General features: G+C 52.6%; 1 protein-coding gene across 3 annotated transcripts in view; it reads left to right on the plus strand.

Moving 5' to 3' along the window:
* Nucleotides 1-24154, plus strand: part of PPARD (peroxisome proliferator activated receptor delta) — a 72629-nt gene extending 48475 nt beyond the window's left edge. For all 3 annotated transcript variants that reach the window (XM_081294516.1, XM_081294517.1, XM_081294518.1), the window contains 6 exons: nt 8736-8966; nt 17330-17484; nt 18631-18769; nt 20387-20589; nt 20762-21212; nt 22054-24154. In XM_081294516.1, the coding sequence (XP_081150642.1) occupies nt 8837-8966; nt 17330-17484; nt 18631-18769; nt 20387-20589; nt 20762-21212; nt 22054-22301 (1326 nt within the window). In that variant the 5' untranslated portion in view covers nt 8736-8836 and the 3' untranslated portion in view covers nt 22302-24154. The remainder of the gene's footprint in view (nt 1-8735; nt 8967-17329; nt 17485-18630; nt 18770-20386; nt 20590-20761; nt 21213-22053) is intronic.
* Nucleotides 24155-24711: the final 557 nt, after the last annotated feature.

The raw sequence follows: 24711 nt of genomic DNA on the forward strand, positions 1-24711 counted from the left end.
AAGAGGTTGCCACCCAAAGCCGGTGCCTCCCTCTCCCTTCTGTGGATGACTCCAGGCTTCTTTCTGTCCTGGCTCTTCTCCTCTCAGGCAAGAGCACCCTTTCCTCTCTGTTCCCTTTCCCAGAACATTCTCTGGCTCCTCAAGGATGATATTCCTTTTATTTTAGTTTAGGTCCTCTTCACACGCTTAGGGGTTAACTCTTGAGGCAACTGGAGAGTGTTAGCATGTCAGGGAGCCTCGAGGCTATGCTCCGAACAAAACCAGCCCAATTATGTTTTTATGCATGCGCAAATATACCACAGTAAATCCCATCATTGTGTATAGTAAATAGACACTAAAAATTATATTTATCTTAGAAAAGAAAAAAAGAAACAGACCCCAGGCCATTCCTGGGGGTTTGGCCTCAGGTGACCTGCTGGAGTGAATCCAGCCTGCTCTTGTGTGCCCTGAGAGGAGTGGGGTGACCTAGATTGGCAAATGGCAAGCAGAGAGCACTGCAGAGTTGCTGGCCTAGAAAACCGGGCACTAGGTCAACACCTAGATTACTAATTGATAGGAAAGGTTAGGAGAGAATCAACTAGACCCATTTTCCCAGAGCCTCCCTCCCTGCTGCGAGGGGTCTGGGGCAGCCTCTGCCCTTTCCCTAGACACTGCTGACCCCACCTGCATAGAATCGAGGAGGAAGTAGCAACTGGGTCAGCTGCACCAGGGGCAAGAAGTAGAGGACGGTCTGGGCCCTTCTCTCCGAATGAAGAAACTCGTGCCCAGGGAGCTCCCTGTAGCTTCCACTCCTCTGGCTAATGGTAAGACAGGGACGTGGGGAATTCTCTGTCTGGCAAGGTCCCCTGGGGTTCCAGTGGGCCGCCTACATCTGACATAGCGTCTGAGCAGTGCTAATGAGGATAGCAGCAGCCAGGATCTCTAGTCGGCATCTACTGCATACCTCGCACTGTTAAGCAGTTACTGCATGCTTATTCCCACACACCATCTTTGGTTTGGGTGCTAGGATCTCAACTTGAGGGCTGAGAACCTCCTAGAAGTTAGCATGTTCCCCAAGTTACAGAGAGAAAGGGACAGAGCCAGGGTTTGACCCCAAGCCTGACACAGATTCTGATAGAATTAACTTCTGTGGAGTGCTTCATCTCAGTGATGGTATAGTAGTAGCAGAGAATGGGTAACCTGGCAAACGCTACACCTGAAAATGGCATGGCTCAGATTTGGTTTTAGTGTATTTATTCATTCAGTTAAGTGGATGTTGAACACCCACTTGCAGGCACCGTGACAGACCTTGAGCCAGTTACTTTCCCTCTTCATACTACAGTTTCCTCATCAGGTAAATGGAGACGATAATAGTACCCAACTTCTTAGGGTTGTACAAGTTAGAAGTATTAGCATATGCAGAGCCTGGCCACAGTAAGCCCCGGAGAATGGAAAACAGTTCCCCTGGGTGATGGCAGCAGCGGGCTTAGGCTCTAGTGCAGGGAGAAGGCCCATCAGGCTGCCTCACACAGCAGAGGGGGCTGGTGGAGGAGTCCAGGCCCCCACTCATCCCCAGGGCAGGGCAGAAGTGTTCCCACCAAGTGCACAGCCTGCCTTCAGGCAGCACAGAAGCCCTGGAGGAACACAAAGAGCACTTGAGAATTACCCAGCCCTCGGCTTGCCCTGGAAAGGAGCCCTGCCCCTGGTGGAGAGTGGGGCCCAGGACAATGGGTCTTGATGGGAAGGATTAGTAGTCCAGGTGACTTGGTTGTTCTGACCCCATTCCAGGCCTCTCTGGAGCTAGCAGCCATTTGCATTAGGCTCCTAACTACTTCTGCCCACAAAATTGACCTGCCCAATGGGAAGTGGATGGAGCTGTACCTCCCCCTGCACCTAGGCTTCCAAAGGACTGAGTCTCTTCGTGGGGCAAGACAGTGGGAGCAGGAATGGGAGCAGTAGGACTGGCTTTGTGTGTACACGTGCAGGTGCCCCAGACATGGAGCTTCCTGGGATTTATCCACAAAAATTCTTTTGCTAGCGACTCCACTGTTTGAGGGGGTACTCGACTACTTTATGCGCCCCTCCTAATGGCTGCAGGGCCCTTATCTTGTCTGAGGCTCCTGATCAGAGGGCTATGGCCTTGGCCTGTGGAGAGGGGAGACTGACAGCACCAGGAACAGCAGCGCAAATCAGCGTCTTCACCCACGTGGGGTTAAACCCAGTGCCCGGCTGTGCTATTTTTAGTGACAGGGCTGAGAGAGGAAAGGAGAGCAGGGTTCCTCCCAGGGCAGTGGTGGGTGGGGATCCAGGCTGTGGCCTGGCCCAGTGGGTCAGGAGAGGGCCTGGGTAGAGTTGCTCCTGGCTGTGTGAGCTGAGCACAGCCACGGGTGGGGGGCAGCCTTGGCCACGGGTAGATGGCCGACCTCAGCGTAGAAGGAAAGCAGGGCTATATAAAAGTCTATGACTTTTGGCAAAATACAGGGTGGACTGCAGCACAGTGGTTAGATCTAAATATGAAACAGCCCGAGGGATACATGTGGGTTTCAGAACAGCTGAACCACAGCTCCCCTCCTCTTTCAGCTGATGTCCTTAAGAGGTCACAACCAGAGGAGACAACTCAGGCTCAGAGAAATGTTGGCACAGGAGCCAGGGACCCCAGAACTACATTTGATCCCAAGAGACAACCACTTGCACCCTGAAACAGAACAGTTCTGATCTACTACTGGTATTCTGGAACAGGAACCTGGGCTCGGGGCTGGTGACATGGCCAGAGAATACTGCTGTCAGAGGTCTGGCCAGGCCCCAACCCTGTGTCTGGAGCTCTGCCGTCTTCCACTTTGCCCTCTGGCAGGTCTTCTGAAAGGCACCATCAGGGTCCTCTGGCTTGGCTTTTTGTCACTTTCTGCCCAGCACGGGCTGAAGGCTGGCCTGTGGTATTTGGGAGGATCCAGTGAGAGCCTGGGATATGGACAGTGCCCAGTCCTGACCAGGAACTCCATTCCTTCCTCCTCTGGCCCCTCAGAGGATCAGAGGGTATGAGGGACATGCAAGAAAATGCTTTGTCAGTCATGCAGGAGGCATCTGATGAGATCTAACCACTGTGCTGCAGTCCACCCTGATTAGTGCCTGCCGAGGGGGAGTCCCCAACTCCTCCTGTCCCCTCATGCTCATCACCACACCCCAGACTGCATGGATCCCAAACCAGAGTGTCCTCCAACCCCATCTTGCTCACCCTGTGGTCAGTGCCTGCACTGTGCCTGTGGTCCTTGAAGTCGCATCACTTGACCCTGTCTCCCTAGTGCTGCCCATTCTCCTGATGCTCTTAGAAGCCTCCTGGGCCCTCCTACCCTCAGTCTAGTTGAGGGCTCCTCCCCTCCACTCGCCTCCTCCACTTCCAGGCTTTTTCATCCTGTGCGACATGAAGACCTGTCTCTTTGGTGCTTGTCATTTGGATAATAGCTACCTTCCTTTTTTTTTTTTTTTTTTTTCGGTACTGGGAATTGAATCCAGGCCTTCTGCCACTGAGCCGCATCACCAGCCCTTTTTATTTTCTGAGACAGGATCTCACTAAGTTGCTTAGGGTCTTGCTATGTTGCTGAAAATGTCCTCAAATTTACGATCCTCCTGCCTCAATCTCCCAAGTTGCTGGGATTACAGACGTGTACCACCACGCCCTGCTCAGTAGCACATGTTTTTGGAGCTTACTAATGCGACAGCAGTCACAATTGTTCCTAGTGATCTCCAACGTCCTTTTCAGTATTGCTGCCAAACCCCACCCAAAGCCCTTTCTGCTCTTTAGCTCAGTGGCTTCGTGTCCCACTTCAGGTAGTATAGTCGTGTGCAAGTGCAGTCAACAGAAATTTGGCAGACAGCGTGGTAAAAAGTAGCTTCGTTTTCTCACCTTACAGGTGGTCTGGAGGTGGGCATTTCAGGGCCAGTCCTGCAGCTCCACGGTGCTACAGTGCCCAGGCTCCCCCTGACCTTCTCTCCACCTCTCAACTTGTGTGCTCCTGCCCCCAGGTATGCTGCTTGGATCTGCTGCCCCTACCCCCCTACCACCCACACAGGATTCCTGGGCCAAGCAGGAAGTAGGGAAGAGCAGAAGTTTGTCTCTATTAGGAAAGAAGAGCTTTTTCAGAAGCACCTCCGTAGATTCCTGTTTACATATTATTGGTCAGGATTACGTCACATGATCACTGTAGCCGCAAAAGAGCTTGGGAGTTGATGTGGAGCCAGGCACATTGTTGATCCAAAGAAGACTGGGACTCAGCAAGAAAGGCAGGGGATGGGACCAGGGAGACAAGTAGGAGTGGCTGCCTGTGATCTTGTAGTGAGAGCCACATGGGATGCGCTGCTGCTGCTCAGCTCTGGGACGGGTGCCAGGGCCCTGTGGTGGGCTCCCAGTGGCCAGGTCTGCTCCGTTCTTAAGAGAAGCCAGAAACCAGATTTTTTTAAAAAGTGTTTTAAAAAACTAATTTGAAAAAACTTTTTCATGTAACAGCAGAGTTGCCGAGAATAGAGAATGAAGAGTTTCTGTGTGCTGTCTCCCAGCTTTCCCCTTATAGTAACATCTAGTACAATGCCATTAACTAACTAAAGAGACTATTCAGAACTTAACAGCCTTTCCTTTTTTTTTTTTTTTTACCAGATTGAACCCAGGGGTACTTTACCACTGAACCCCTTCCTAGCCCTTTTTAATTTTATTTAGAGACAGGGTCTCACTGAGCTTGATTAGCACTAAGTTGCTAAGTTGCTGAGGCTGGCCTCAAATTTGAGGTCCTCCTGCCTCAGCCTCCCAAGCTGCCAGTATTACAGGCATCTGCTACAACACCTAGCACACTTAACAGCTTTTCCATCCCTGTCTTTCTGTTCCAGGATCCAGTCTAGGATCCCACATTCCTTTAGTTACATCTCCACAGGCTGCTCATTGTCTGTGAGGCTTTCCTTAGTCCAAAAGTGACAGTCTTCCCCCACCTTTCCTCTAAGTTGTCCTACTCTGCTCTAATAATTTGGAAAGTATACACTCTGCTTATGGCATCTTAGTAGTCATTTAAATTTTTCCACGTAATTTTGACGGGACTGTATATTAGCATCTCTGGTCAGCATCTGAATGTAAAAGGTCTTGAGCAACCAAATGCCGCCGCTCCCTCTAACCTTCAGTGCTGTTTGTAAGATTTACCCGTTTATTTTATTACAATTTAAATTATTTTTAGAAAAGGTAACATTCCTGTAGTTCTAAATTTAAAAGGTTCAAAAGGTACAGTGAAAAAAAATCTCTCTCCCATAGTGAACCTGAAACTCAGTCCCCTGACCCCAAGCTGTTGGTGTTCCCAAAGTTGTATGTAGCCTTCCAGAGCTGCTTCACAGAGATCAGTACAGCTTCTTTGTATCTTCACTTATATCTTAGCGATACTTCCGTATTACCCCATAACTAACTTTATTCTTGCTGAGTATGGTGGCACATACTGTAACTTCAGCTATTCAGGAGACCAAGGCAGGAGGATTCCAGGTTTGATGTCTTCCTAGGCAACTTAGTGAGACCCCGTCTCAAAATAAGAAATAAAAAGGGCTGCGGGTCTGGAACTGTAGCTCAGTGATAGAACACTTGCCTAGCACATGTGGGGCGCTGGGTTCGATCCTCGGCACCACATAAAAATAAATAAAATAAAGGAATTGTGTCCATCTACAACTAAAAAAATAAATAAATAAAACACTTGGGAATCAACCTAACGAAAGAGGTGAAAGACCTCTACAATGAACACAACAGAATGCTAAAGAAAGTAATAAAAAAAATACTTAAAAGATGGAAAGATCTACCTTGCTTTTGGATAGCAGAATTGTCAAAATGACCATACTACCAAAAGCACTATACAGATCTAATGCAATTCCAATCAAAATCCCAATGGCATTTCTCCTAGAAATAGAAAAAGCAGTCATGAAATTCATCTGGAAAAATAAGAGACAAGACCCAGAATAGCTAAAGCAATCCTTAGCAAGAAGAGTGAAGCAGATGGCATCACAATACCAGACCTTAAACTATACTACAGAGCAATAGTAACAAAAACAGCATGGTATTGGCACCAAAATAGACTGATAGACCAGTGGTACAGAATAAAGGACACAGAGACTAACCCACATAATTACAGTTATATTAGACAAAGGCGCCAAAGACATACATTGGAGAAAAGATAGCCTATTCAATAAATGGTGCTGGGAAAACTGGAAATCCTTATGCAACAAAATGAAATTAAACCCCTGCCTCTCACCATGCACAAAACTCAACTCAAAGTGGATCAAGGACCTAGGAATTAAACCAGAGGCCCTGTGTCTAATAGAGGAAAAAAACCAAATCCAAATCTCCATCATGTCAGATTAGGGCCATACTTCCTTAATAAGACTCCTATAGAGCAAGAATTAAAATTTTTAAAAAATGGGATGGATTTAAACTAAAAAGCTTGTTCTCAGCAAAAGAAACAGTGAGATGAATAGAGACCCTACATCATGGGAGCAATTTTTTACCACTCTCATATCAGATAGAGCACTAGTCTCTAGGGTATATATATAAAGAACTCAAAAGACTAAACTGTGTCTGTGTATTTTAATTTGCATTTTTCTTTTATCAAATAGTTGCTTTGATTTTAGTACTAGGGATTGAACCCAAGGGATCCTTTACCACTGAGCTATATCTCCAGCCCTTCTTATTTTTATTTATTTATTTAAAAAAATTTTTTTTAGTTGCAATTGGACACATACCTTTATTTTATTTATTTATTTTTCTGTGGTGCTGAGGATTGAACCCAGCACCTTGCACATGCTAGGCCAGTGCTCTACCGCTGAGCCCCAGCCCCTTATTTTTTATTTTGAGATGGGGTCTCTCCAGAGTAGTACTGGGAATACAGGCTTATGCCAGTGCCACTGTACCTGGCGTCACTTGAATCTTCTTCATCCTGTAACCTTGAATTATTTCCTTCTGTCCCTCATCCTGCCCTGGCTTCCCCATGAATCTTCAGTCTTTCTCTGTTGACGTCTCTGACCACAAACCTCTTGGTGGCCTTGCTACCCTTCTTCAAGCTAGCATACTCTTGTATGTTTATTTCCCTGACATATTTGTCCCCAAACTAGTCTCCATTCACTATATCCCAGCTTCCTCGTTATCCCTGTTCTTCCCTCCCAACCATTTGACTGAAACTTACCTCAGAGGCTCAGTGATGGCTGTTTGCCAGTTGATCACTCTGAATATCCATAGTGTTTGAGACGGCTGGCCACCCCTTGAAATAGCCCTTCCCTTGACTCTGAGACACATAGCTGCCCCAGGTCCTTTCTTTCTCTGCCCACCGCCCCATTGCCTGCCTAGCACCTCTTCCTTTTTTTTACCTGGACACGTTGCTTGCTCTCCTTGGTGAACTGTGCCTTTTCCCATGGCTGTCACATCAACAGAGTGCCTCCCATATCTACAGGTCCCTAACCCCCCAGTTCCAACCACTTAGACTCTGAATAACCTTGGCTGGTCTAGTTGGTCCTCTAAGAGGCCAACTAAGAGGTTGCTGTGCAAACCCAAGCAAGGGAGCGCCTGGGGAAAAGGAGTGGGTAGGGTTCAAATGCGGTGAGGGGCGGCTTACTACCAGTTGGAGTTGCCTCATTGTGGAGCAGTGGACTCAAGGCTATACTTTACCATCACCAGGGTGGTTAAAAAATAAAAATCCCAGTGCCCAAACTCTTCCCCAAACCAACCAAGTGAGAATTTCCAGAGATGGACCCAGACATCCATATTTTTAAGAACTCCTCAGTGATTCCAACATTGAAGTCGGTGGACCTAGAATAGGGTAAGAGGGGGAGAAGTCTCAGATCACCCTCAGGTTCTGGCTTTGACGAGTGGGTAGGTAGGCATGTGGGTCACCAAAGTGGGGATTCCCAGAGGAGGGGCAGTTTGGGGAGAGAAGAAAGGTTCTTAGGTGTAGATTGAGATTGACCCACCTGTGGATTTCCAAGAGAATGGCCCCACAAATGCTTAAATATCCCTGAGGCAGATCTACACCACCACCCCTAATCCTGCCCCAGGCCTACTCTGCTGTGGTTGTGTCCCTGCAGTTCCGTACCAGGAGGTCTCGCAGTGCCTCCTGATCTCGCTACCTCCGACTGCGGCATTTATGAACAGTATTTTACTTGAGGGATGGAGCGTCCTCCCCCTAGGTGATGTGGACACGGGTCACATCCTCTAACCCACCTGAGAACGACCCCAGGGGGAAGCTCCTCTCCCCAGGCCTATTGCAGGGCTGTTAGTAGGAGCTGAGCCCAGCAGGAGCTCAGGACAGCAGGGGTTCTGGACCTGAGTGCTGGTGGGGCGCCTGGGAGTCAGGAGGTGCGATGCATATCCTGGTCTCCAGGAGGCCTGGGGAAGTGGGAAAAGCCCCTCAAGTCATTCTGACATGGCTTCTGGAGATGCAGGCTCAAAAAACAGGCTGCTGCAGAGGAGGCAGGGAAAGGCAGCACAGTGGCGGTGGGTGGTGGTGGTGGTGGGTGGCAGTGGCGCATCATTCACTTGGTTAGTGACCATCCTTATGTGGGAGGGCAGGAAGAGGGCAAGTGACTCCACCACACAGGAGGAGGGACCCTGGGAGGAGCACAGCAGGGACCGAGGAAGGAGCCAAAGAAGGAGCTGGAGTAGACCTCCTTCCCTATGGCCCTCAAACGAGCCCCACTTGCCACTCCCTTCTTCACTGCCACCCCCAACTTCTTCCTGTCTCCCCTCTCTCCAGGCTAACAGGAGCTGCCCTGTAGAGGTCCATCTGCACTCAGACCCAGATGATGCCAGAGCTATGACCAGGCCTGCAGGCGTGGCGCCGAGGGGAGATCAGCCATGGAGCAGCCACAGGAGGAGACCCCTGAGGTCCGGGAAGAGGAGGAGAAAGCGGAAGTGGCAGAGGCTGAAGGAACCCCAGAGCTCAATGGAGGACCAGAGCTTGCACTTCCTTCCAGCAGCTACATGGGTGAGGAAAAGGGCTGGCCAGGGACGCGGGCAGAGGGTCAGAGCAGGCGGAACTAGGCTCCTAGCCCTCTGCAGACAGCATCCTGTGGGTGCAGAACAGCAGAGTGAGACTGGAGCCCAGCGGCCTGCCTCCCGCCCCTCCCTGCCGCTCTGCAGCTGCAGGACCTCCTGCAGATTGCCCCCCTTCTTTCTGGATAACAGATATGGTAGGCGATGTGGGCTTCTGCAAGAATTGAGTGAGCGAGCCTGTGTAACGCACGTCCTCGGTGCTGCTGTTATCCTACCACTGCTGCCACCAGCATCCAGGGCCAATCTGCATTAAGTCACTAGAAAGGTTGATTGTGCCTGTGATTCTTAGGATCAGTGGGCACTCGACTCAGCTGACCTAGTGCTAAATCTGTGCATCCTGATGAGCTGCACTGGATCAGGCTTTAGTACTAAGCAGTTAGAATGGATGACTGTAATTCACGTCACTTTTGTGCAGCCAGTTTCAGCTTCTCGATTCTCTTGTTCACATTATTGGTCCACTGTCAGCCGTGGTGTAGACATTCCCTGGTGGCCTGTGCTGTTTGTCCTGATCATCATCATGCGGTGTCTGCCCCTCAGCCCTCATCATGCCATGTTGTCCTGCTGCTCAGGCCCCTTCCCACTCCACCCCCAGCCTCTCTCCTCACCTAGTGTGAGTGCACAGGTGTTTAAGAGCCACTCAGCACATCCAGCTGATCCCGCTCCCTTCCCTCAGAGGGAACTCTGGTGTGAGAGGCTGCACCCCCTGGTGGGGACACCTGTTCTTACTGCTGGTTTCAGCCCTGCAGGCTTCCTGCAGGGGATGGGCTCTGAACCCCGTGTCTGCGTGGGGTGGGAGGAGAGATGGTGCCTGAGTCGGGGTGGGGCAGGGCTGTGGAGCTAGGACAGGCTCTTGCCTGATCTTGCAGCCACACCATCTTGAACCTGCAAAGCAATGTTCCTCCTCTTCAGGGAGCAGGGTCAAGGTGGGCTGGGGTGAAGGGAGAGCTGTCATTCAGTCCTGATCCACCCAGACACCAGCAGTGACCAGAGCATGTGACATGGGGCCAAAGAGCCAACACCCGCCCCTCAGAATAACCCATATGCTGTGTGTTCGCTGATGTCTGGGATGGCTTTGGAGACCTGCCTTCTCTGAAGCGAGGACTGTGTGCCCAGAGGTGATAATTCACCTTCTGAACTTGAGAAAGGCAGGGCCGGTTAGAAAACAGAGGGAAGGTACGAGGACTGCCCAAGCCAGGGACGTCTCAGGACGCCAGAGTGAACAGGGAAGAGAAGGCACAAGATTTGTGACCTGATCCCCACAGCTGGGCCTGGGCAGATAGAGATGTCCTATTCTGGAGTCTCTACACATCCCTCTGGGGCCCAGTGTCACATCACTGTTCCGTGTAGGCCACAGCCCAGTGCTGGGAGCAGAGGCAGGAGAGGCCGGTGTAGCATTGGCATCTCGGGCAGCTTTACTGGTTTTAAAGGCGGCGGGGGGCGCACCTAGCCACGCACATGGTTCTGTGTACAATATGGGGTTCAAGAGACCTCGCTCATCAATAATGGAATGCAGCAGAGGTAGGGCACAGGAGAGGGCTGGGCTGTTTCACATGGACACTGTGCTAACACCATAGTCTATAGAAAGTTCTCACAAATTCTACGAGAAAGCCACTAAACAAAAAGTCAAAACAGGTAAGACAGTCCCCAGTTAGCAAATGGCCAGAATACAAAACATGCTAGTCTAATCAAGGGTCAAAGAAGTCGTCTTAAGATGAGGTTTATTTAGCCTGTAAAATTGGCACAAGGGACCATATGGCTACCCTTGGCCAGGGGTGAGGACTGGCCTTCCAGTCCTGAGGGTGGCAGGCACCCTGGGTGTGCGTTTGTTACCCTGCAGTTCCCCTAGGGCCGGCGTCTGGTGTAGAGCCTTGCTCAGCATGCAGAGACGCCCCGGCTGCGTGTTCACGGCAGCCCTGCTACAGGAGCAGAAGTGGGAGGTGCATCTGGGGGGACTTTCTCATGTCAGCCATGGAGCCCCACGGGGGATGCTCTGTCATTAGAAAGGATAAGTAGGTCTGTATACATACAAGGAAATGAGGTCCTGTCAAATAGAAGGATCTTGTTGCTTAAAAATCCTTAGGTATCGTGTAAGATGGCAGAAGTGTCCCTGAAGGCCAGGTGGGCTGACTGAGGGAACGGGTCCTGCTGGGGTGGCTCTGCCATCGGGTGCTGCACACCCTCTGCGTTGTTCTCAACAAGTCTGTTCTATTTTCATAATTTGAAGCAGGCTTGTACTGCTTTACTTCAGAAGGTTAAAATAAATTAATTGCTCAACATTTTAAGGAGACTGCTGACGGGTGAGGGTCCTAGAGACAGACCCTCATCAGTGCTGGGGGCTGGAGGGCTTTGAGAGCACCCAGACCAGAGCGGGAAGCCCAGGTGTATAAACCTCCATGAGCCAGGGCGCTCGATGGCACCTCCATCGCCCAGGCTCCTCGCTGCTAAGGCTGCATCCTGCCCACCCCAGGCCTGGCCATGCAAGAAGAAAGTGTATCTGACCCACTGCAATTCTTGGCACCTGTGAGTCTATGACATTGGCCCAGAGTCCCCTCAGGGACCCACAAGGAACTGCTGAATGTAGAAAGGCTTCCGCTGCTTCATGGCTGAATCCCGCCCTCTGCCCCCCTGGGCTCTCTGTGCATCCCTGTACTGACTCAGCACCTCCCCCCACCTGAGAGGCAGGTAGCGCGGGCCTCACCTTAACTCTCAGCAGTGAGGAAGCTGAAGTTACCAGAAATTCACCTGCCTCGCATCCCCCAGCTGCGGAGAGACGGGAGCTGGAGCTGGGGCTCACACCCTCCCCGTCCTCCATCCTCGTCTCCTCCTGCCAAGAGCATCCCACCCATGCATCTCTGAGGAAGAGGAGAGAGAAGCTGTCCTCCTGATCTCAGCAAGTACTTGGTGGCGTCCAGGCAGGGCCAGGCACTGTGCCAGGCTGGTGTTCATGATGAACGAGAAGTGCTTGCCCCGAGGAGCTCACAGTGCAGCTGTGAGCAAGAAGGCCACTCGACCCCCAGCCCAGAGTCCTGCAGGAGCAAGAAGGCCACTCGGCCCCCAGCCCAGAGTCCTGCAGAAGCAAGAAGGCCACTCGACCCCCAGCCCAGTCCCTGCAGGACTCGCCCCTACCTCAGTAGCTAGAGGGAGCTGTTTTCCTCACGCTCTGCCAGCAAAGTAAATAGATGGGGCTGGCCCTCCTGGCTGCCCTCCCAGCTGTGACAACAGTACGCCTCCAGTGATAGAGATAGGATGTGCACGGGAGATCTCAGCCACACATAAATTGTGGGAATAAGGTCAATAATGTCTATTTGCCAAACTTGTAATCAAAGATGGTGAAACAGATACTTGACTCTCTGGGTGATGGGCCTGGTGTTTACACCGAGTGTAAACATTCGGGTAATGACCTGGTGTCTTCCTCAGCAATGACCTTGTCTTGATGCTTATCATAATAGCAATGTTGTTTAATAGTAATGAATATACGTATGTGGGTAGCAGCAGACAAAGTGGCTGAGCTCAGCCCCAGGAGTTGCATGTTCTTGCTTATAATTCTCCCTCTGCCTCTGTCTTAGGGGTCTCCAAAGAAAACAGAACCAGTAGGGGCGGGGGTGCACACATGCGTGAGTGTAGGGATATGGTTTTAGGAATTCACTGGAAAGCTGGAGGCCCAGGAGGTTGCCATGACACCTAGTTTGAAGGCAGTATGGAGTCAGGGTCCCTTCTTCCTGGGAGGGAGGGCATACAATCTTTCTTCTTTAAGCCTTCAACTGTTAAATGAGACTCATTCACACTATGAAGGTAATCTGCTTCACTGAAAGTCTCCAGATTTAAATGTTAATCACATCTTTAAAAAATATACCTTCATAACAAGATCTAGACTGGTATTTGAACCAGAACCTAGGTGTCATACACAGACAGGTTGACACATAAAACCGCCATTGTCTCAGATTCCTCACCTGTAAAGTAGAAGTAAGGGGCGCCTTTCATGAGGAGTTGTTCTGAGGCTCTATACGAGCTGAATGGATGAGAGGTGCCCAATAGAGTGCCTGGCACACAGTAGGTGTGCACTAACAAGAAGGCACTACTGGTGCGTACACACTGCCTTTGCAGGCGAGTCAGATTAGATTAAGTCCAACCCATGTTTGTTAGGCAAGTGACCTTGGGTGGATCTCTTAATCTCACCCAGCCTTAATTTCCTTTTCTGTGGATGATACTGTCCTTCAAGGTGATAATGAAATGGGCATAAAGACACTAACAACTTGGTGCTTAGTAGGGGCCTGGCAGATGTGGCTCTTTTCCCCTTCCCCTCCTATGCAGCTAGGCTGCTGGCAGATATTTGAAGAGTTGGTGGGCAGGCCAGGAAGGGTGTGGCTCAAGAGAATGCTCAGAGGCAGACCACAGGGCCCAAATGATGGACCCCTCAGCTGACCAAGCGTACCTCCTCCAAGCAGTGGAAGGGAGGCTGAGGAGAGGCAGGGATGGGGGCAGGGTGAGAGAACTATGTCAGCTCTTCATCACTGTGACAAAATACCTGAGATACTCAGCTTAAAAAGAAGAAAAGTTCCTTTTAGCTCACAGTTTTAGAGGTTCTAGCCCATGGTTGGTTGGTCCCATTGCTTTTGGGACAGCAGTAAGGCAGCACATCATAGCAAAGATACATGGTAAAGTGGAAAGAGCTGCTCACCCCAAGAGAAGCAAAGAGAGTAAGAGGAGGGTCCAGGGTCCCAATATTCCCCTCAAGGGCACCCCCCAGTGACCTGACTCCTTCTACTAGCCCCACCTCCTGAATGTTCCACCACTTCACAGTCGTGCCACAGGCTAGGAACAAAGCCTTCAAAACATGGGCCTCTGGAAGGCATTCAAGATAGACCAGAGCAAGGCCTCTGCCTGGGGCCAGGTGGGCAGGCGGTGCAGGCAGGCAGCCCTGGCAGGTGGGCCCAGCTCACTCCCACCCAGTAGGCTCAAGGAACATGAGGCGGAACTCGCTGTGGGAAGGAGGGCCTCTTGGAGCCGCAGCCCCTCCCTGGTCCATTCGCCTTCTTGCCTCTGTCTCCAACTAGGAGGTCATGAGATAAGAGCGGGGCCTTCAGAGCCTGGTCCCTGGAATGGGGAGAATTCTGCCATTGCTGCTGTTAGACCACATGTGATGATGATTTGGGACAAACCTTTAAGCCAAGTGGTCAATCAGAAAGAAAGAGAATCTTTACCTTTGGAAAACCCACCCATGAACTACGCCTTTCCAGTATCCCCAGGACAACACTGCGCTCTGCCCCAGCCCAGCCCCTCCCCGCCTCTCTCAGCTGGTGTGTCAGTATTTTGTAGTCTCTTGTTCTGCTACATAGGCAGGGCATCCTCACCAAGGCCTCCCTGACTACTCACTCTTGAGTTATGTCCATTCAGCACCCAGGCCCTGGCTGCTCTAGGCCTGTTTCTCCCTGCCCATTAGTGCTAGTTCCCAACTGGGACCCTCCTGGGACAATGACTCTTGAGTCTCTCTTACAGTTCAGAGTTCTGGGAACCTTGGATGACCAGTTGGGTTTGAGCATCTGGCTTCCTCCAGGCTTCCCAGAGCTCTGGATACTCCTGAGCCAGCGGCCACAGCGCGACAGGAGAGACAAGAGGACAGCCTGTTCCAGGACCCTCCTGGACTGTGTGCACACAGCCTGGAGACTGCAGAGCCGCAGCTTTCTAGTTAGCATGTCCACCTTCTTAGTGCCTCCTCTGTGTTACCCCCGTCATGCCTCACCATGCCTCTCAGGTACTGTTCCATCTCCATTCTACAAAGAAGGAAACCAAGGCCCAAGTGCCAGGGGACACATGGGTTTTACCTCAGAACTGCTGGCTGGAGCTGGGATCTGAACGGGGCCTTGTGGCTCCTGAGTTGAGTTCTCACCCTCCCGGCCTGCTGTTCTGAGCATCCAGAAGCTGACTTGGAGGTCGTTTAGAGCTTCCCCTCTGAGCCCAGAGAGAGGAGCAGTCACCTGCCCTGGTGGGGACAGGCAAAGGCGATGGCTTCTTCTGAGATCCTGCATCACTGACTCACCTGCCATTGCTGCCCTTTATCAAGGTGTGTGTTTTTTTAATTGGGGATTGAACCCAAGGGTGTTTTGCCACTGAGCTACATCCCCAGTTCTTCTTTGGGGAGACAGGGTTTTACTAAGTTTCTGAGGTTGGCCATCCCGCCTCAGCCTCCCCAGTCACTAGGTGGCAAGCGCCACCACGTCTAGTTGTTCCAGTTTTCTTATCTCTTCCTTCCTCAGCTATGTGAGGAGAGTCCTTCCCAGAACACAGCAGGTACTTATCAAATGTCTGTTGATAAATATTGCCATGTGCAAGGCCAACAGCAACCCCAAGATCAAACACCTGCTGAGCCTCCAGGGCCACACGCGGGGAGGAGGAAGGGACTTAACTGCAGAGATTGGCCATTGGACAAGACTCTGTGATAGAGGTGGTCCCCGAGATGCTAGAGACAAGGCAAGTCTAACTGAGGAGGCAAAACTACAGAAACAGCACGGATTACAAGAAGGACCACAAAGCGAGCGTGCAGTAGACCACCCCACTCAGGAAGTGCCCGGAGTCCGCCTGCCCCAGCGTCCGAGCAGGCCTCACAGAGGGCTTTTATTTTACCACAGTCTCTGGCACCGGTACTGACTCCTGTCGTCCCGGTTCTAAGGCCTCCAGGAGTGGCGGGTCTTGCCCAGCTCCATTGGCCAGTTGTGCTGAGGCCAGGACCCCAGGCATCATGAGGACTGCTGGTCCCCCCGGAGCAGTGGGACCTGCCACGTGTCCAGCACCCTGCACAGGTCTTGGAGCTGAGCCACAGCAGCGCCCTGCCCTGTGGTGCTTACGTCTAGTGGGTGGTGCTCAGCAGGGAACAAACAGGCAGGGACTGCAGCAGGTGGCAGTGAAGGCCGAGAGACCACAGAGGCTTCACCTGTCAGAGCACCTGGCCCAAGAAATCAAGGGGCCCACTCACCCCAGCTCGAGGTAGGGGACTATTACTCCCCTTGGAATGACCAGAGTTGGGAGCTAAGGCACTGGGACAAGACAGGACATTTTAGGGACTTGTGTCACCCCTGAACCTCACTGACTAGGAGAGGAGCAGCCCATCAGGCAGGGTCCTCAGTCATTTGGCCTGTGTTGTAGAGACAGGGCTGCAGGCCTGGGAAATATTCGTTTGGGTTTGTTGCCATGGCTTAGGTCCCCTGCCATGCTCCTGCTTAGGTGGCTGGTTCCTGGGTTTGGCACCTGCCTTCAAGGAGGTGGCCCAGCTATCCCAGGAGAGAGCAGAGATTAGAAAACCAGCAAGAGAGAGGCAGGACAGTTCTGTGGGCCACAAGCCAGCAAGGACTGGGAGTCAGGAGATCGAGACCCATAGGTCTCCTTTCCACTTATTTCACCGCGTGTCTGAAGGGGAGAATCAGAAAAGATAGCTTCTTACTGAGTCATTTAACATCATGTCTATCCTGAAGCCATAGTCACAGCTATTTCCTTGCCAAGACTCCAAACACCATGGTTCAAACATCTGTATGCTGGTTAGGGAACCGCAGCATACTACTCAATGTGACTGACACCTATGCTCTTTTTATCAAGCAAGACGTTTCATGGGAACAAATTTGAGGTTCTCCCCGTTCTTCTACTTCAGTGATTGAACCCAGGGGCGCCCTACATTGAGCTCCATCCCCAGCCCTTTGATTTTCTATTTTGAGACAGAGTGCTCAGAAAATTGCCTAGATGGGTCTTGAACTTGAGATCCTCCAGTCTCAGCCTCTTAAGTAGCTGGAATTACAGACATCTACCACCACCCTGGCACACTTGAGCCTCTTGGAATGTCCATAGTAGAACTTCCTGCGAGAGCCGGCCCTACAGAGGTCTGCACCTCAGCTTCCACAGCACCCCACATGGGCTTGCTCGCGCCACCTCTAAACCAGCCGCTAGAGAGCTGCTTCCCGGGACCAGCTGCAGATCCTCAGTCTGCTTCCTCTTACCTATTCTTCCTCTCAAAGCACGGCCAACCCCGCACCCTCTTACCATGCTTAAGTGCAGGAAGGCTCTGACCGAGCTGTGTGTCCTGGACATCTGCCATGTGGCAGCTCTGGGGGAATTTCGCCTTGGAGACTTTGCCCCATCCTCTCAGAGAAGTTGTCCTTAACCTCACATTCCAGGTCAAAAAAATCCCTCCCCGCACCAGGACACACAGCTCTGAAGAGGCTGAGCCCAGGGCTTAGGGACCCTCCCGATCCCTGGCTCCCAGGCCTAGCTGGCAGAGTGTGAAGCTGCCTCTCTGTCCTTTGTCCACAGACCTCTCCCAGAGTTCCTCCCCACCCTCGCTTCTGGACCAGCTCCAGATGGGCTGTGACGGGGCCTCGGGCGGCAGCCTCAACATGGAGTGCCGAGTGTGCGGGGACAAGGCCTCAGGCTTCCACTACGGTGTTCATGCGTGCGAGGGGTGCAAGGTATGCATGGGCACTGCGGCTCACGTCAGGTTGAGCCTCAGAGTCGGACTCTGAGAACACCCGCTGCTCAACCCCTCGGGCTCTGCAGGAAAGGAGGGTTCCTCTCCAGGCCTGTCCTGCTGGGCACCTGCAGGGTGGACCCATCTACCACGCGGCCTGCGCAATAGTTTCATTAATGAGGTTCTAGGCATAAAGTTAGTTAGAAGAGATCGAAATAAAACACACAGACTCAGTTACCTTATTTATATTGCTAGGTCCGAGACGGCTCCCCTCTCTGGTTCCCTCCTCTAACCGCCCAGCAGGGCAGCGAGGATTACTCAGGGCTAGCAGGAGAGAGAGTTAGTTTGAACACGCCTGGGAGTAGCCTTTTATTGGGGAACAAGAGATTCAGGAGAGAATTCCATCCAATGAAGGTTGGGGGGGGGGGGCTGCACTCCAAGGTCAGGGTCAGTGATTGGGTCCCCAGGGTCAGTGGTCAGGCACACCCCCACACGGATGGGCTCTCTCATCAGGAAAGGGCCGGGAAAGCTCCCACACAGCCAGAGCGCCTCAGACCCTTAACGGGAGTCACCCAATCACGTGTTAGAATGGCTTCCCACAGACCCAGACACTCGGACTCTGTGGGTAGCCAGTGCCCCTCCCTGGGGACCAGGCCAGGAGGTCTTCTGAGGTCAGGGTTTCTAGCACCAAAACTTCAAGAACTTTTTGAGGAAAAAAAAACCAAAACAGTGATGAGGTTCTGGGACAGGTGCTCCCCACCTGTCTGAACTGGGGGCTGTCACTTTTTCCAGTGATGCTTCTAGGTTTTTCCTTCTAACTGCATATCCATGAGAATTTCACAGATTATTTTACTAAACCACTACTTACAAAATACAAAGAACCAGATATATTTATGAATAAACCAAATTAGCCATGACACAGTTTTGTTATCAAATTAACCAAGAAGATTTAAGGCTTCTTTGGGCAGGTAAAGTAAATGTGTTGTAAATTTTAACACCCCCAGCCCACCCCGTTCCTTCCAAACTGTAGCAGTGTTTACATCAGACAAGCCTCATCAGGCCTTTAGCACAGCCCAGTGGGCAGAGCAGGATTCGCCAGCCCTGTCCCTTCATGGCGACCTCTCCTCACCTATGCTTGGTCCCTCAGGGCTTCTTCCGAAGGACAATTCGCATGAAGCTGGAATATGAGAAGTGTGATCGGAGCTGCAAGATCCAGAAGAAGAACCGCAACAAGTGTCAGTACTGCCGCTTCCAGAAATGCCTGGCACTGGGCATGTCACACAATGGTGAGAGCTGACCCCGGCAAGGCACAGGGGCTATTGGATCCGCACAACCTCAAACCAGGATCCAGAATGTACCCAGTGTATCCTGAAGGGAGGTACCCGCACAGCAGTGCTGGGCACACAGTGAACTCTGTGTCAGCTGGGACCTGGCCAGTCTGACCTGGGTCCTGGAGCCTAAGATCTGCCACTTCCCCACGCTGTCTGGCATCCACCTGGACAGGCCTGGGCAGCCACCACTTCTCTGTGCCTGAGGTTTACCTGCTCTGGCCCAGAAGGGAACTGAGCCCCCAGCTCAGACCAGGTGGGGAGCACCAGTCCCAGAACCTCAGCCTGGCTGGATGACCTGACGGCACCGATACTGCTGCTGTTCTTGGTTGTTGGGAGCAGGCAGGAGCCAGTGAGCGACCTCATGCGTCAGAGGCCAGGCTCTCCCAGAACACAGTCAACCCTGCCCCGTGCTCCGCCTCCTGCAGAGTCTTTTCTTCAGATCCCTGAAGTAGGATATTGTAAGGTCCATCTGCCCCTCTGTACCTCTGGGTCAAATCCCCAGGGGACAGGGGAGAGTCTCCTATTTACATTTAAATAGCTCCATGGAGGGTCTGGGGTTGTAGCTCAGTGGTAGAGCTCTCCCCTGCGTGAGGCACTGGGTTCCTCTGCACCACATAAAAGTAAATAAATAAAATAAAGATATTGTGTTCAACTGCAACTAAAAAATATATATTTATAAAAATAGCTCCATGGTAGGACAGCCCCTGGGCAGCTTTTATTCTTGTCCAGGGTGGTGGGGTCTGGCAGGTGTGTGGCTTGATCCTGCCCCTCAGTCTGTGTCTGCTTTGGTCCTCATTCCATTGTGGCCATTGGGGAGGTTCCTAGGACATCTCAGAGCTGCTAGAATCCATCCCTCACTCTCCTTCTAACAGAAGCCAGATTCATATCCTGTTCCATTGACTGTGATTTATGAGTGCTGAGAGAATATTTATTTATTTTCTTTTTTTGAGAAGGGGGTCTCACTACATTGCCTAGTCTGCTAGATTTAATTTAATATTTGCAGTACTGGGGATTGAACCCAGGACCTCAGGTAGCACTCTATCACTGAGCTACACCCTCAGCCCTTTTAAAAAATTGAGACAGAGTCTTGCAGAGTTGTCCAGGCTGACCTTGAACTTGAAGTCCTCCTGTCTCAGCCTCCAATGTGGCTGAGATATGGGCAGAGTCACTGCCTCTGGACCCATTAAGTTTTAAGAAAGGTGAAGTAGTCTGTCCAGAGTTACAAAGCTAGTAGGTGCTGAGCTGGACTGGGGGAGCCGGCCTTCACACCAGAGCCTGTCTTCTAGACACTGTGTTGTGCTGCATCCCACCAAGGGCAACCAAATCACTCAGCAAGTTCAGGCCCTGTGTGCTGGGCACTGTGAGGGAGACACAGTGTTCCTGCCACTGTGGAAACAGGGTTCTGAGGGGCGGCTTCAACATTACCACCTTAATGGCTCTAGAATCTCTGAGGTCTCAGGCCCCAGAATGATGTCTCCATCTTTGACATGTGCACCTGTAAAGGGACAGTTAGAGGTTAGAAATGCTGGCTCCTGCCTGGGTCCTCTGTGACTGTCCCCTTCCCCCTTGCAGCTATCCGCTTTGGCCGGATGCCAGAGGCGGAGAAGAGGAAGCTGGTGGCGGGGCTGACAGCCAGCGAGGGGCACCTGCACAACCCACAGCTGGCTGACCTGAAGGCCTTCTCCAAGCACATCTACAACGCCTACCTGAAAAACTTCAACATGACCAAAAAGAAGGCCCGCAGCATCCTCACTGGCAAGTCCAGCCACACTGCGGTGAGTGTCACTGCCCAGCGTGGCAGAATCCCAGCTCTGGTCCACGTTGCCACACCTGACTCCTGGGAGAACCGTGCCTCCTCCCTCTCCTAACTCATGGTACAGGCAGGGGTGTGGGGACATTCAGGCGGGGACCCCCAAGGTCTGGCCTCTGACAGGGCCTGGTTTTCAGCCCTTTGTGATCCACGACATCGAGACATTGTGGCAGGCAGAGAAGGGCCTGGTGTGGAAGCAGCTGGTGAATGGCCTGCCGCCCTACAAGGAGATCAGCGTGCACGTCTTCTACCGCTGTCAGTGCACCACAGTGGAGACCGTGCGGGAGCTCACCGAGTTTGCCAAGAGCATCCCCAACTTCAGCAATCTCTTCCTCAATGACCAGGTGACCCTTCTCAAGTATGGTGTGCATGAGGCCATCTTTGCCATGCTGGCCTCCATTGTCAACAAAGATGGGCTGCTGGTGGCCAATGGCAGTGGCTTTGTCACTCATGAGTTCCTGCGCAGCCTCCGCAAGCCCTTCAGTGACATCATTGAACCCAAGTTCGAGTTTGCTGTCAAGTTTAACGCCCTAGAACTTGACGACAGCGACCTGGCTCTGTTCATCGCAGCCATTATCCTGTGTGGAGGTGAGTGAGGGGTTGAGCAAGTGGGCCGGCCCCACAGCACGTCCCCTGGGGATTGGACCCTCACTGCAGGGCCAAGCCTGAGCCCAGACGCATGGGGACACATCCATGTCATCCAATAGTGGAGCAGGTGAGGCACTGACTGCACGTGCAGAATCAGCTCCATGTTATCATGCAGATGGAGGCAGAAGGAAAAATACTGAAACCAGACTGACCGTCCTGCGAACAGCGGTATTTATGGGTGGTGCAGAAATAGTCCGTGTTCTACCTGCATTTTCCAGATTCCAACACAATAAGTACAGCAGCAACCCTGCTCGCCAGCAGTGGCACAGAGCTTACTCCCTGCTGGTCCTTGTTCCGGTTCTTCTTGCAGATTATAACTCATGTGGTCCTCAACAACCTGGGCTAGAGGTTCTTTTTTTTATTTTTTATTTTTATGTGGTGCTGAGAATTGAACCCAGGGCCTCACGCATGCTAGGTGAGCGCGCTACCACTTGAGCCACATCCCCGCCCTAGAGGTTCTTTTTATTATCCTCATTTTCAGATGAGGAATCAAGCCCAGACGGGCCAGGTGGCCTGCCCAGAGCCTCGTGGAGAGTCTGTGGGAAGGGCAGGACTTGAAGCCAGTCCACACATAGCACCCTGTCCAGCCAGAAAAAACTGTTAGCAAGGAACGAGAGAGATGGGGAAACCGGGTCGGGGTCCTAGAGCACTCAGTGGAGCCATCACTGAGAGAACAGGGTGGGTCTGGCCCGGGCAAGGAGGCCTGCCCTGTGCCACATCTCCCCTAGGTGGGGAAGGGGAGGTTCTCTGCCCTTCTAAGACCCCATGCATGTCCCCACAGACCGGCCAGGCCTCATGAACGTGCCCCAGGTGGAGGCCATCCAGGACACCATCCTGCGTGCCCTCGAGTTCCACTTGCAGGCCAACCACCCCGACACCCAGTACCTCTTCCCCAAGCTGCTGCAGAAGATGGCTGACCTGCGGCAGCTGGTTACCGAGCACGCCCAGATGATGCAGTGGCTCAAGAAGACTGAGACTGAGACCTTGCTGCACCCCCTGCTCCAGGAGATCTATAAGGACATGTACTGAAGCCAGTGTCCAGGCCACCTGCAGGTTGCAGAGGGGTCCAGCCACTGGAAAGCACTTAGCACAGCCCAGAGCATCAGGGTCACTCTCTCGCGCTCCCACGCCCATGGCCTTGGTTCCATGGTCCCTTTTCTCCACTTCTTTGCTCCCCGACTCTGTCTGCCTTTGTTGTCCCCTTGTCTTGGTTCCTGTCTTACCAGTGCCTCTGGCTCTTCTGCTCCCTTCCCCTCTGCAGCTGTGTCCCCTCCTCCTCCCTCCTCTCGTCTCTCCCGCAGCCCCACGTCTGTCTTCTCTTTCGTCTGTGAGAACTTTGTACTATTTCACCAGCAGCCTAAGACAGAACTTCTGCTTTTGCCCCTCCTTTCCCAGGGGAGGGAGTGGGCGTCCTCTGTCCCACACTGTGCTATAGGCACAGGGGCCCCCCTTCTGTCTCCTTTCTTCAAGCAAAAGACTTGAGCCATCCAAAGAAACACTATGCCCTCTGGGCCTGGCTTCCTGGGGAAGCCTGGCCTGGAATGCCTGCAGCAATAACCTGCAGTCACTGGGTCCCTGCTGCAGGGGACAGTGGCCGGGGGGCTGGGCCAAGAGCCAGAGGCCTCCCCCAAGTGATCTCCCCTGCCCAAGAATGAGGCTGGCCGACCCTATAGCAGCAGTCCAGCCCTCTGACACCCAGCGTCCTTCCATTCTTCATACCAGTCTTCTAAAGCAACGTCACTGATGATCCCCTGCGCTGGCCGCTGCGGGGTACCCCCCAGCCTGGAGGGAGAGCAGGGTTCCCTCCAGGTGGAAGCCCCACACCCCCGTTGAAGAGGAGAAAGGTGGGAGTGGTTGGGTTATAGCACACTTAATTCTGACCCCAGAGATCGGGGTCTGCGTCCTGGGGTCAGAGGCCAGGGGGCATGGGGCGGGCCTTCCATCAGCACCGCACTGCCCCAGCCACTCAGCAGACACAACTGTCAGAACCCAGTGCCACCGCACCTTTCTCTAGCCAGGAGCCCCTGGCACCGGCCCCTCCCCGACACACTCCCTGGAGCCGATGCTCCAGCACACACCACAGCACTGAAATCACTTTACCACAGGTCTTGGCCCGCCCTCCCTCCCTTCCCCAAGAGGTGGTGCCGCAGGGGCTGTTCCCAGGGCTGGCAGACCTCTGGGTGGGCAGGACCATCCTGCCGAGCCAGCCAGGACCTGCTCCTGGGATCCTGTGCTTCCCCCATTCATTCAGCCCTGCCCTCTGCCACCCTCCCTGCCCTGCTCTCATCCCACTGATCACCTGAATTTCTCCCTGTGCCGCCTCAAATGACTGGGGACCTTGCCGAGTGGTCCTGTGGGTCTGGCCCTTGCCCCCAGCTCCTGAGTGGAGGTGTGCCCACCCAGGCCTGTGTGGGGAGGGACCAGCTAGGGTCTCAGAAGGTGGTAGGAGAGCCAGGGTTATAGCCTGGACTTCCTGGACCCTATCTGGTCCCAAGGGACCTTTCCATCCGAGTGCAGCTCTGAGAGGTGATGGCTTAAGAGAGGACAAGCCCAGCATCTGCCCCTACCAGCTTGGTGGCCTTCTGTGTCCCAGGATCACTCTGCTAGCAAGACCCTTTCTTCTCCCCTCTCCCCCAGCTGACCAGATTTTGGAGCTTGGGGTGCGGCCTTTGGGGCCGAGGCTGAAGGGAGCTCTTTGCCTGTCCCTGTCCCCACCCAGGTCTGGTGCTGAGGGTGCCGCTCTTCTCAGTGGCTGAGCAGTCTCCAGTACTGAAATGTATATTTTTGCTAGGAGCCCCAGCTTCCTGTGTTTTTAATATAAATAGTGTACACAGACTGACAGAACTTTAAATAAATGGGAATTAAGTATTTAAGAGTCGACTTGAAGCTGACTCTGTTCTTTGTGTGCTTTTCTGAGGGTCACTGGGCTCCTTCCCCTCCTCCATATCCAGGGCTGGGGGTGTGGATGTCAAAGGGTGTCAGGAGGGAGGTCCGTTCTGACTGTGGTTGCCACTGTCCCCCGACTCGCCCCTTGTCAGTCTGGAGTTGGAGGAGAAGACACTGCCCTGGGCTGTGCCTCTGAGGAGACTCTGGCACCACAGCATCATCAGAGAGGAGCGTGCGACGTGTGGGGAGAGAGGCCGCAACTGGCGGGACTTGAAAAAGCCACGCCCCTTGACCATGAGGACTGCCCTGTCCTCAGCTAACACCAACTCTAGCGGACCTGGCCCTCAGCAGCCAGCGGGCTCAGCCACAGTGTGAGGTGAGGTCAGGGTAAGTGCAGTAGCCAAATTTCCTTCACCATAATGAAAGACCTGAGATAATTAACGTATAAACAGAAAAGGGGTATTGTGACTCACGGTTTTAGAGGTTCCAGTCCACCAGCGGTTGGCCCTGTTGCCTTAGGCCTGTGGCAGAACATAATTGCCCACCTCATGGC

This window comes from Spermophilus citellus, assembly GCF_964194105.1.
Source record: "Spermophilus citellus genome assembly, chromosome: 5".
NCBI classification, from domain to species: domain Eukaryota; kingdom Metazoa; phylum Chordata; class Mammalia; order Rodentia; family Sciuridae; genus Spermophilus; species Spermophilus citellus.